Genomic DNA, 12,081 nt, shown 5'->3' with positions numbered 1-12,081 from the left:
CCAAATGTATTAGGGAAGAAGGATGGCCATATGATTAAAGACAAAAAATTAGGAGACAGGAATCTGCGTTATAGCAGTTTTATGGCCTTTTTAAAACAGGGAGCTAATGATGAAAAAGTTCATATCTTGTCTCCAGTTTCTATTAATACAACCCTAACTTTTGTTGACCTTCAAGATGAAGTGTAAACTTCAGTGGATCTACTACATGAATTTCAGTGCTGAAAATTGAAACTAGTATTTGATTAAGGATAGTCGTATGTTCTTGTTTATTAACTGATGTGAAGAGATCTGTTGTGCTTAGTGCTGAATGATTTTTCAGACCAGCAGCACTGATCTTTGAAAATTGTAGGCGATTGCTGCCTTTAAAGGTGCTATATAGATAATTGTGACTGCTTGATCAAGGTCACAATAGGGAACTGCTCTGGTTTTGTATTCAGTCTTAACTTTGACTGGTATTGATTTGTTGTTCTTTTTAAAGCAAGAAGGAATATTACAGTAGGCAGTGCTTGTTCCATTATTAGCCTCTCTATGAAATTAGGTACACAGTGGGGAATTATGCAAATTCAGTTATGGATGTGTATAAAGCAATTAAAATGGAAGTCTATGTTAAATATATAGAAATAGATTCAGCTATAGCCATAGCTAGATATATGCCCCTATGCTAGATAAAGGAAATGGCAACTCAAGGGTTTAATGCATACATTTCCTTTCCCTAGCCCTGATTCTATAGTTTGAAAGGATCATTAACTACAACAGCCAGAAACACAGCAAACACAAGAGTACCATCATTGGAAAGTAAAAACACAGCTAGAAAAATGTAGAATCCCCCCCCCCCCGAGTCCTTGTCCTTGTAGGTCCCATAGTTTTCAAAGCCACAGGCATTACATCTTTGCTGCTAATTACTTTTCCCCACCTCTCTTTGTCTATTTCTCTGATATTTCCCAAAGCTTAATCTGTCCAAAACTAATCTATGTTTGTTTCTATCAAACTATCTCTTCTCTGGCAACAACACTACCATCTGCTACTACCTAGTTTTTGCTTCTGAAAATGCTTGGATACAGATATTTGCCCTACCTACAGTGCCTCCAAAATTACTCCTTTCTCTTTCACCCTACTGTCAAATCTGTAGACTATGCTCTAGTTATATCCCAACTGTATTACTGAAATCTCTCTTCTCTCTCGACACTGCTTCTCAAATTTCTAGTCTACCAAATGCGGCATTTCAAAGATCATCTTATTTTCCTGTTTTTCTGACAACAACTTCCCAATTCCTCTCCCTCGGCTCTAGCTTCCTCTATTCTTCCGACTTTTCTTGTCATTCAAAGCTCTCCATACCTCCACCCTAGTCCATAATTGCCTTTTACAGTACTCCTTACATTCATCCAAGCACGTCTCTCGACTACTGCCTTCATCCCCTTTGCACCTTCTCGTTGCCTTCCATGTCCTTTACATTTGAAACATCTTTGCAATTATTATCCAAATGAGGGCAACAACCCGTTTCCCTTTTCTCCTCGAAAGTAGACTGGAGACTGCATCTGTTCCACCAAGCAATCTCACTGTAATGACTGCATGCTAGTCTATGCCTTATTGTTCTAGGTGGTCCCTGAGCGTGTTTGCACAAGGATTGTTTGGCACACTAACTACTGAAGAACTATCCTGTGCACATTTGTGGGGCAATATAAATAGCAGCATCAGCAAAATTAATAATGTTTCTAGACCAGGTCCTTGAAAGTTCCACAGAGAAGGACATGTCAGATATGGTTCTGATGTTTCACTTAATCTTAGCTGAAACTATGAGTTGCTTCCAGTTGTGTGTAAGATAGTTTAGCTTAAAGGGTTTTCAGCCACGTCTGTGGTAACATTTATCCCCCGCCCCATTAGGCCTTCCTCCATCTCCCTCTGCGCACTGTGCTGCCACCATCCCTGACCAAACTCCTAGCACCCCCTTCTCCAAACAATGCAGCACCATCCCTAATGCAACCTGTTGGCTTTACACAGGAGGCCTAAGGGCAGATTTGTATCTTTTCCATTAAATGACTATGCAGCTCAAACCAATCTTTGTTAAAATCTAGTTACTGAGAGTTTTGGGAGAATGGCCAAGGTACACAATGCTACATCCTTATGGAAATAAACTAGCACAAAGGGCTAGTTCAAATTGTTTTAGGTACAGATTTGCCAAAGACATATATCACCCAAAAGGCAGGTAGTGTCCCTTTTCTCTTTGACTGATGGATACATTATAATTATCCCTTTTCTTTCACCTCCTCTTGTGATGCAACTTTGGCCACCGCTTCTATGCCAATGGGCACTCTGCCTCTCTCAATGATATTCATAGCTCTCCCTTTTATTTACACTTTAGATCCCTGGTTCCATACCAACTTCTTTCGCCAGATGCAAAGAGTTTGAAGGCAATTAGCTTATACAGGTTTTGTGGCAGAATTGGGGAAAATTTATCCCATAGAGGGATTTATCTCCAGTCAAGATGTCCTCTTTCCTACCTTCCGAGTTCTGAAGCCAGAGGTCTAATCTCAAGACAGCAATCTGTCTCCATCGATCCCAATCTTCCCATTAGCCACTGTATTTGTAGGCCTCATACCGTGACTCTAAGAGCTTGTCTACACTTGAGAGTTTTTCTTGAGTACGTACATGGCAGACGCTTTTGTTCTAGAATAAGAGTACCTGTGCCCGGAGTTAATCAGGATTTCTAAAACAGGAGCAACTTTGTTTAGACAAGTCCTAACTCTGCTTAAACATTCATTGATGTCATCATCACTTCCCAGCAGAACAAGTGAAACCTACCCTACCTGCAACTGAGACCTGGTAAGCAAACTAGAGTGTCAGAGATGAGTCTGAACCAAAATTTCAGATTCAAACATTTCCAAACTTTAGGAAGATTCAAACATGGGAGCAAATCTGAATTTCACACTTCAGGACTTCTCTTTTACATCGTGTTCCAAATGTAACTGCTAGTATTTTCTTACACACTGTAAGTAGGATACTATTACAAATAAGCTGCCATTTTAAAGTCATTAATCGGTAGGATGGAATGCACTGCTAACAAGTAAAACATATTGTAGTTATTAACTAATCCCATGCTCAGCCTCTAAAGAAACTTTCCTGTGAGGTGTATGTGAAGTTTGACATGTTTTTTGTAGCTGCACCGAGAACTAGACTATGGAGTTTTCTTCTCCAAGGTGTTACCTCCAGAGTAAATGCGTACTGTGTTTATTTATGGCACTTTTGCTCAATAAATGAATCCTTTTATGAACTGCCAAAGGATAACCAGATCATCTTAATCATTATATATACATACTAAGTCAAAGTTCTACCTACAGCTCAGATGCACCTCAGACAAGCCTCCAGTTCGTCTACCTGAGTCTAAATGAATTATCCAAGTCCCTGATTTTAGTATGAAATTTTCACTTAGTATAAAAAGAATATTTCAGAATTTAATGCAGAAGGCTTTTTCCAGCTAACATTGATGTGTCTGGAATTATTCATCCTGACACACCCATTCACAGATCTGCAAAACTGGAGCCATCGTAAAAGTATTGATTAGTGCTTGATTAAACAAGAGGTAAGCATAAAAGCACTAAGGTAATGGTGTCTATGAGAAATATATTTTGTTACACTCCCAATAATTGGCTAGTAGAAAACAAAGGTGGAACGATAAGCATTTCCTTCTAAAGCAACTCAAAACAATTTTTGCTACAATGGGACTCTGTTAAAGGCACAGCTATTTTCCCCAAACATTGTTGTGTCTTCGCCACAACTAATTTTAAGGTAATCTTGTCATCCTGGACATTTGATTTTCAGATTTCATTTCTGAAAATAAGTTATTTATTCCAGGACTGATAGGCATACTATAAAAGTGTAGATTCTTCATCTCCATCAAACTCCTCTGTTTGCTCCAATCCCCCACCAGTTAACCTCAAAAAAAAGCTTTAGAGATAGGTCAGAAAAATATGCCATTGCCATAAAACCCTTTCAGATTTCAGTCACAGTTCATAGCAATTAAGTTTCTTTTCAGCATGACTGTCCTAGTTTTTGCATCCCATCCCTGTATTCATTAGCCTTTAGTTCAGCTTGTGTGAACCTAATAATACAGCTATTGTATGCCAAGAGGGTTGCCCCCCCACCATGTCTGTTTTACAGCCTTGGTAGAGCAAAATAAATAAATAACAGCAGTTTCTACAGTTTAATTTAGAACAGTTCTGATGAAGATCAGTCCTCTATTGTACTTCAGTTCTTCATTTAAACTTAACTTTGAGGATCTACAGTTAACGTCTCAGTATTTTTAGTTGTAGTTAACATACATTTTCTTTTCTTGCATGTAAAAAAGAAAAGTTGCACAAGTTCTATTTTGGTATGATTTTTGCTGGAAAGGAACTTACAGATAATAAACGTTTACTCAAAAATGTGCTAGTGTGACAAGCAGGCTGCTAGCTGGTTAGTTGTTGCTTTCTGAAGCATAAACTTATTAGCAAACATTAGCATTTTCATTCATACATTACTTACGTGTCTCTGCTAGACAAAGCTGTAGCAAGTATAATCCAAAAGTTGCACACAACAAAAACTTGCTCATTGTTTCTTCGGAGTTACTTTGCCAAAACTAAGGAGATCCTTGAAGGTTGCAACAAATCAAAAAAGCCTCATTCAGCCTGTAGTCAATGAGCTCTGAAGTTTGCTGCAGTTTTTATTCTGATTCTAAAGAAACTGAAGCAGTGACATAACAGGGAGGGGGGAGCTGAAAAGTCACACCCATGTGGAAACAAAAGTAGACGGAGCAAGGGGGTGGGTGGGGAAAAGCTACTACTTCTGACTAAGCAGCTACAGTGGGATTTTAGAGAGGCACCAAACCTCTTTTACATATGGGTGTAATATTACTGCTTCTTTGTTGAAAATTTCCACAATTTCTCACGAGTTAACTGAGAAAGGGACTGACTTATCAGCATCCACTCCCTCAGCCTGTTTAGAAGCCTTTTTATTATGACAGGAGAACATAAAATAACTGAGTTTTAGAAATCCACCAAGATATCTATAACTTTCCAAACATTTCTAAATAACATTTTTCTCTTTCAATTTTCTTTCATTTTTCAATGAATTTAGTGCTAGTAAAAAAAAGGGGGGGGGATACTAAAGTGACAGCACAGGGTTATGATGTCCAGGTGAAGTACAGGTAGATTTGATTTTCTTCACACTTACCTTTTCCCAGCATGCCTCTGTTTTGATCTGGAGAGACCACCACTGCAGAAAGTATGAGGGTACAGCTCAGTTTCCATGGCCCATTCAATCCATGGCTTCTCTGCAGACATCACCAACAAGAGAGTTATAATGGTGGGTGATTCTGTGTCAGAAGCATCAGATGCTCACTGGGAACTAGGCTGAAACCAATGATTCCTTCTTTTTATGGTGTAAAGCTGACTACACTACAGAGTTTTTTGGAAAAAGAGTTGTTTTTCCGAAAAACTTCACTTACGTCCATACTGCAATCCTGATATTTCGGAAAAAAAATCAAAAGAATATAGGATTTTTTCCAACATTGGTAAACCTCTTTCTATGAGGAAGAAGCCTTTTTCCAAAAGAGCTTTTTCGGAAAAGGCATGTGTGGACAGGGAAGGAATTCTTTCGAAAAAAGAGGAAAGAGGAAAAAGCACAGGTGCCCAAGTGGCCACTCCATCCATAGCAATCACAGCTTACATGCAAGAGAGCATCCATTCAGTGTGGACACTCTCTTTCGAAAAAGCAGATCACTTTTTCAATGCGCTTTGGCAGTGTGGACACTTTCTTTCAGAAGAAGTTTATTTGGAAGATCTCTTCTGGAAAAGCTTCTTCTGAAAGAAGCCTGCAGTCTAGACGTAGCCTAAGAGAAGAACCCAAAAGGCAATAGTAGAGTCGATGAAAGTATGACAACTATTTTCTATAGGTACATCTACTGATTGCAGTGTTGAGTTTTATATTAAAGTTGTTGAGAGATGCAGATGGAAGGGTCTGGAGACTATTTATGCATGCATGGGTACAACATGAGTTTTGATAGTATAAGGTATCACCGTCCTGTCCTGTTCTGTACATTCTCCAAAGTCCATACCTCAACTTCCCATCTGTGATGTCAGTTATAGTGATGGCTTACATGAAGTAAATATTGTTTCATTGGCACTGGGCAGAGACCACAGCACACATTACACATCAGTCTTTAACAACTAGGACATAGCAATGGCTTTCAGTCACTATTGATAATATTTAGTCCTGCATTTAGTGCAGGGGTCTGCACTAAAAGACCTCTCAAGGTCCTTCTAGGTCTATGATTCTGTGATGGATCAGAGGTACATTTTAGTGAGCAACCTACAGATTAAAATTTCTATATAATTTTACTATTGATACTATTGAACCATCTATTTCACACATTAAAGATTTTCTAAATTAATGTTTAATTTCACAAATGATAAACAATGGAAAAATACAGTGTATAGGTTCTCCCACCACAGGAACAAAATCTTTATACAACAAAGGACTTTTTAGGAATTTTGAATGAGATTTTGGAAACAACACACAGTATTTCAGGATGTGCCTGTGAAACAGAAGATGTAGTATTTTGACATCTAGGGGAACAGCAAGTTCTCGGTGAAGGAAACTCTTAAATAATCTCTAAAGGAAAGTGATGTAAGGTCCTATTCTAGGACATCTTTCAAACTAGATTGGACAAATCACTAGGAAATCTATTATAAAAATCTGGATAAGGTTGAAGGACAATGACTGAACTCTAATGAGTCTTTTCAGTATCTAATTCCATTATATGAAATTTAAAATCCAGAATAAAGTTAGGTTCTGGAGCATTTACAAGACAGACATAATGAAACTACCGAGAGGACTGATGGCTTTTGTAAACATTTCTAATAATTCATTCTGAAAAATGGCTGGCTGGCCTTCCTCAGCGACTCCCATTTTTAGAAACTGCAAATGGGACATGGTCAAAGTGGAATCCTTTCCTTAAATCATGCAGACTCAGAGTTTTGTTTATGTAGTGTACAACTTCAAAGTTATACTTTAAACATATTTCATGTGGATGTATTAACGTCTCTTTGTTCAAGCTTGATAAATGCTGAGATTCCAAGGCTAGGAGGGACAATTGTGATCATCTAATCTGACCTCATGCACAATACAGGCCATAGAACTTCCCCAAAATAATTCCTAGAGCAGATCTTTTAAAAAGACATCCAATCTTTATTTAAAAATTGCTAGTGATGGAGAATCCACTGTGATCTCTGCCAAATTGTTCCAGTGCCTAATTTCTCTTACCATTAAAAATTTACGCATTGTTTCCAATCTGAATATGTCCCATGTTTGGATCATGTTATGTCTTTGTGCCCAAGATTGAAGAGTCCATTATTTGTTCCCCGTGAAAATACTACAGCAAGTCATCCCTAACTTTCTCTTTGTTAAGCTAAATTAATTGCGCTCCTGGAGTCTGTCACAATCTGGCATGTTTTCTAATCCTTTAATTATTCTTGTGACTGTTCTTTGAGCACGCTCCAATTTATCAACATCCTTTTTGTATATAGACAACAGAACTGGTCGCAGTATTTCTACAGCAGTTGCACTAATAACAAATATGTAAAATAACTTCTAATTTTTTCAAAAGAAAATATATATTGTTCATAGGCTTATAGACTATTAAGAGAGCACTCTAGTCTATTTATTGATTGATTGAGTAAAACTAGACTGCCCTTGAATTATGCGCCATTTTATCAATGATTTAGCTATTCCAGGATGCAAATAGGCACATGAGAACATAAGAATGACCATACTGGGTCAGACCATCATCTAGCTCAGTATTTTGACAGTAGTCAATGCCAGGTGCCCTAGAGGGAATGAACAGAACTGGTAAACATCTAGTGATCCACCCCTGTCGCCCATTCCCAACTTCTGACAAACAGAGGCTAGGAACTCCATCCTTGTCCATTCAAGCTAATAGCCATTGGTGGACTTATCCTCAGTGAATTTATCTAGCTCTTTTTTTAATCATGTTATAGTCTTGGCCTTCAGAACATCCTCTGGCAAGGAGTTCCACAGGTTGATTTTGTTGGGTGAACTACTCCCTTTTGTTTGTTTTACACCTGCTACCTATTCATTTCATTTGGTGACCTCTCATTCTTATGTTAGGGGATAGAGTAAATAACTCTTCTTTATTCACTTTTTCCACGCCAATTAAGATTTTATAGACCACTATCAAATCCCTCCCTAGTCATCTCTTTTGCAAGCTGAAGAGACCCAGTCTTAAATATAGCCCTGTGTGTCTAATTGGAATTATAGAAGGAAAAATATAACAATTTTGTAAAAACTCTAAAAACTGCACTAAACTACTCTTTTTATACATAAAACATCAAAGTGTTAAGGTCCAATCAGTGTTAGAAAAAAAAAACCTAGCTTATCAGCTGAAGTAAATTGGAGAGTTCCACTGATTTTGTAGAAGGTATGTCCATTTACAGCAGCTAAGTATCTTTCTTTTCCCTCTGGAAATGGGAATTCTTGGCTTTCAACTGGAAAAAAACTTCCAGGTCTACCCTACGGGGGTCTCAAGACAACAAATCATAAACCCGTGACTCATCTGTTCTGCATTGTAGAATAGAGTAATTTTGGGGAAAATTCCTTATTGGGGTGGGATTTGGTTGGAAAATATTGTTGTATGGGATTGTATAGAGATTTAGAATGTTAGAAGTAGTCCAGGTAAATAGATGCCTTAGTGCATAGTTCAAGAGAGGCTGTCAGAGCTACATGATAAATACACTTTATCACCTGGATGTCACCACATGTGGTAAACCACTAGCCAGGTAATATACATTTAATACATACTTTTGTCCACTTTGTCTGCCCTCTGCCCACTAATCCATCTTCCTGGGACTTAGTTTAACATTCCAAATTGTTAAGCCACTTCAAACAGATGCCTTTAAACAATACCTGACACAAAACTGTTTCCTTCTTTTCCACCTAAATGTGGAATTCCACATCCTTCTCCTCCCCCCAAAATACTTTGGCCTGAGGAGTTGGTTGATCACAATTTAGCCCAGATTTTGGATTCATAATGTTGGCGGGCTAGAGAAAGGAGCTTTATGACACTTAGAAAAGGAATTGCCCTACTGTTTTAGTGGAATATGCAGCACTGGTGTTTACTCAGAGACAGCACCATGTTATAGGCACATAAAAATCCTAAGCCAGATCCTCAACGGATGTAAATCAGCACAGTGCCACTTGTCTTTAATGGAGCTCCACTGATTTTCCAGAATTAGAGATTTGCCCCCATGAAATTATTAGGTACCAAAAGGATATTTCAGTAGCTAAATATTTGTAGTTCCTAAAATATATATTCTTAGAATTTTTTTACTCTCTCAGTCCTCAGCTTGGCTACAAACACCGAAGAACAGTAAATGTAACACAACTAAAAATATTAAATGCTCTCAAACTTTTCTAAAATGGCTTTTCTATAAAGCTCCTGGAATGGGGTATAGAATTTATAATGGTGTTAGGTACTACAGAAATTTTATTTCTATTCATGTGAGCACCTGAACAGTTGATTCTTTGTTTCATCATTCATAGTGTTGTAGGTATCACCAATTCATATTGCTAAAGACATTATTATGGATTCTGCAAGTATTTTGATCTCTAGTAAAGCTGTATATGTGGTTTACAACAGTGTAAAAAAAGTATCTACACTGGGATGCTCCTCTTACAGAGTGAAATTCTAGTCCCATTGAAGTCTCAAAACTTCCAGCTGACTTAGCAGGATCAGGATTTTACCATGGTGTTTGTATTTATATACACAGTAAGATGTATAGTTTGATGCGTGCAATAGACCTTGTAAAAGATTCAGTCAAAATGGACTTTATTTACGGCACATAGTTTCCCAGTAAAACAAATGTATGCAAAAAATTCCCTGCTAAAAAATAGAGAGATTTTGTTGAAAAAAATGATTTTTTTCTAAGCCTAAAACCTCCAGTTTTAACAAAGTTTTCCATGTACTATCAACAGCTAAAAATACAGGCAGTCCCCGGGTTACATGGATCCGACTTACATCAGATCCCTACTTACAAACGGGGTGAGGCAACCCCGCACTAGCTGTGCCCCCTCCCCTCCCAGCAGACCAGGGAGACGCAGAGCGGCTTTTCTCAGCAGATACCTCAGCTTGAGAATAAAGGACTGAGAGAAGTGAGGTGTGGGAGAATAAAACTGAGCTCTGGAGAAATATTTGGCTAGAGTTTCCCCTACAATATGTACCAGTTCTGACTTACATACAAATTCAACTTAAGAACAAACCTACAGTCCCTATCTTGTACGTAACCTGGGGACTGCCTGTATGTAGAGAAAAAATATTTGTTCACATTTTTTGTGGGACTGAAAATAGTTTCCCACCCAGCAACCCAGCCACACACCCCGCTTACTGTCTAAATACACACTGGAGCCCCTGAATACATAGAATAAAGTGGAATAAAAGTATAATGCTGTTTAAGTGGGTTATGGTGTGCAATTTGTAACCAAACCTTAGTTCAGAGTAACATGGCCTGTGATTCAGAGTAAGACAGTTTTACTTTCAACACCTGTTATTAACTATTAAGCACAAAAGGATTTTTTTTAATCTATTTTGGTCCTGTGTTCCCACTCTGAAATCATTGTTAAATTTCAGCCTAGCTTTAATTGTCACCGTTAATCCTGAAACAGAGTTTTGTAAAGGAAATGATCCTAAACTTTCTGATAGAAAAACCCTCTGAAGTGCACCTCTGTGCTGACTCAGACAAGCGGCTCCTTTGGCCGGAGGGCAAAACACTCCCTCCCTTGGGAAACTGGGCACTGGATTCTACTCCCATCAACTTTGTGTTCCCAGATGTAATTTACTGCCTGTATCCTGCACAGTGTTAGGAAGATAAACAATGACTCCCAGTTGTTTATTTCTAAAAAGAGAAGCAACTCAGAATGGTACCTTCATGTTGAGCCTCCTCAGCTCCCTCTGCCTTGCTGCTTTGCCGCTGCTCTCCCAATCATGAACTAAAACAATTCAGAGCAAAAGCTGCAATAGCGTCTGATGTTCAAATTTATAGTCAAGGACATTTCACAAACGCCCTTCTGCTTTGGAGCACGTGCTTCCACCAGCTTCCTTAAGTTTAATGTTTAATCAAAAACACTTGATCCCTGGCCAGCCCATATAGCCTGCAGCATTGCACAGAAAAGAAGACATGTTGTCCGTCCCCCTTTGCCATCTCTCCACCATCGACCATTTTCTACCTGTGTGTGTGAGGCAGGGATGCATAGTGGGAGATCTGCACAGAGCATACAAGAGATGCAGCCACAAGCCAGATGTGTGTGCTAGCATGTAGCAGAGGCATATTGAATGCATTAGTCACTAACCAAGCCAAAATTCTGGGGGATGGGAAGAACTGGAAGGGAAATCAGGAAATAGGCTCTCTGTAGGTAGTTGGAATTATTCCCTCTGCCACCTCAGGAAAGCCTGGTGTGGAGTAATGAGAACCTGAAAACGTACATCTTGAGGTATACACTGCTATTTGTATGCTAATCCTTTTGTCCCTCTTTCCTTTTATGTTTAGTAATAGGTGGAACATACACCTATGGGTTTCTCTTTCAATGTGTCTTTCAGTGTGTCCCTTCTCTCACTCTCTCCTTCCCTCTGTTCCTCATCCATAGGCACTCCAGCCTTCACTCAGCTACTTCCCCTATCTCATACTCTTTCCCCTCTTCTAGATCTCTCTGTTCTTGGTCTGTCATCTACTCTTCCTCTTTGGTACACTGTATATTTAAATGGTTGGGCCAGACTTACAAAGCCCCAGAACAACAGATGAGCTATACAAACACACACACTCCTGCTACCTAGGTAAAACTCCTACGTCTGCATCTGACAACTCGTACTGCACATGCAAATATGTATTTGTGTGTTCAGCTGCACAGGATGGGCTGGTCTGAAGCCCTTGGAAGTCAAGGAGATTTCAATGGGCTCTGAATCAGTCCATATGTGCATACAGGATCCAGGTTTGGGGGCAAATGCAGACCCGTATGCAGGAATTTCTGGGGATGGAGAGC

General features: G+C 38.9%; 1 protein-coding gene across 21 annotated transcripts in view; it reads right to left on the bottom strand.

Annotated features, from left to right (window-relative positions):
* CD44 (CD44 molecule (IN blood group)) overlaps window positions 1–11,119 on the bottom strand; it is a 96,301-nt gene extending 85,182 nt beyond the window's left edge. For 11 of the 21 annotated variants that reach the window (XM_025185320.3, XM_025185325.3, XM_075927473.2 and 8 more), the window contains exons 1-2: window positions 10,970–11,119; window positions 5,206–5,305 (exon numbers count right to left, since the gene is read on the bottom strand). In XM_025185320.3, the coding sequence (XP_025041105.3) occupies window positions 5,206–5,305; window positions 10,970–10,975 (106 nt within the window). In that variant the 5' untranslated portion in view covers window positions 10,976–11,119. Of the gene's footprint in view, window positions 1–4,518; window positions 4,813–5,205; window positions 5,306–10,969 lie in introns of those variants that run through there. The other 10 variants (XM_025185327.3, XM_075927477.2, XM_025185328.3 and 7 more) reach the window with 3 other exon arrangements.
* Window positions 11,120–12,081: the final 962 nt, after the last annotated feature.

Source organism: Pelodiscus sinensis, chromosome 5 (assembly GCF_052426305.1).
Source record: "Pelodiscus sinensis isolate ZL-2025 chromosome 5, ASM5242630v1, whole genome shotgun sequence".
NCBI lineage: Eukaryota > Metazoa > Chordata > Testudines > Trionychidae > Pelodiscus > Pelodiscus sinensis.
Note: the sequence above shows the minus strand (reverse complement) of the source record. Positions and strands in the feature narration are given on the sequence as shown.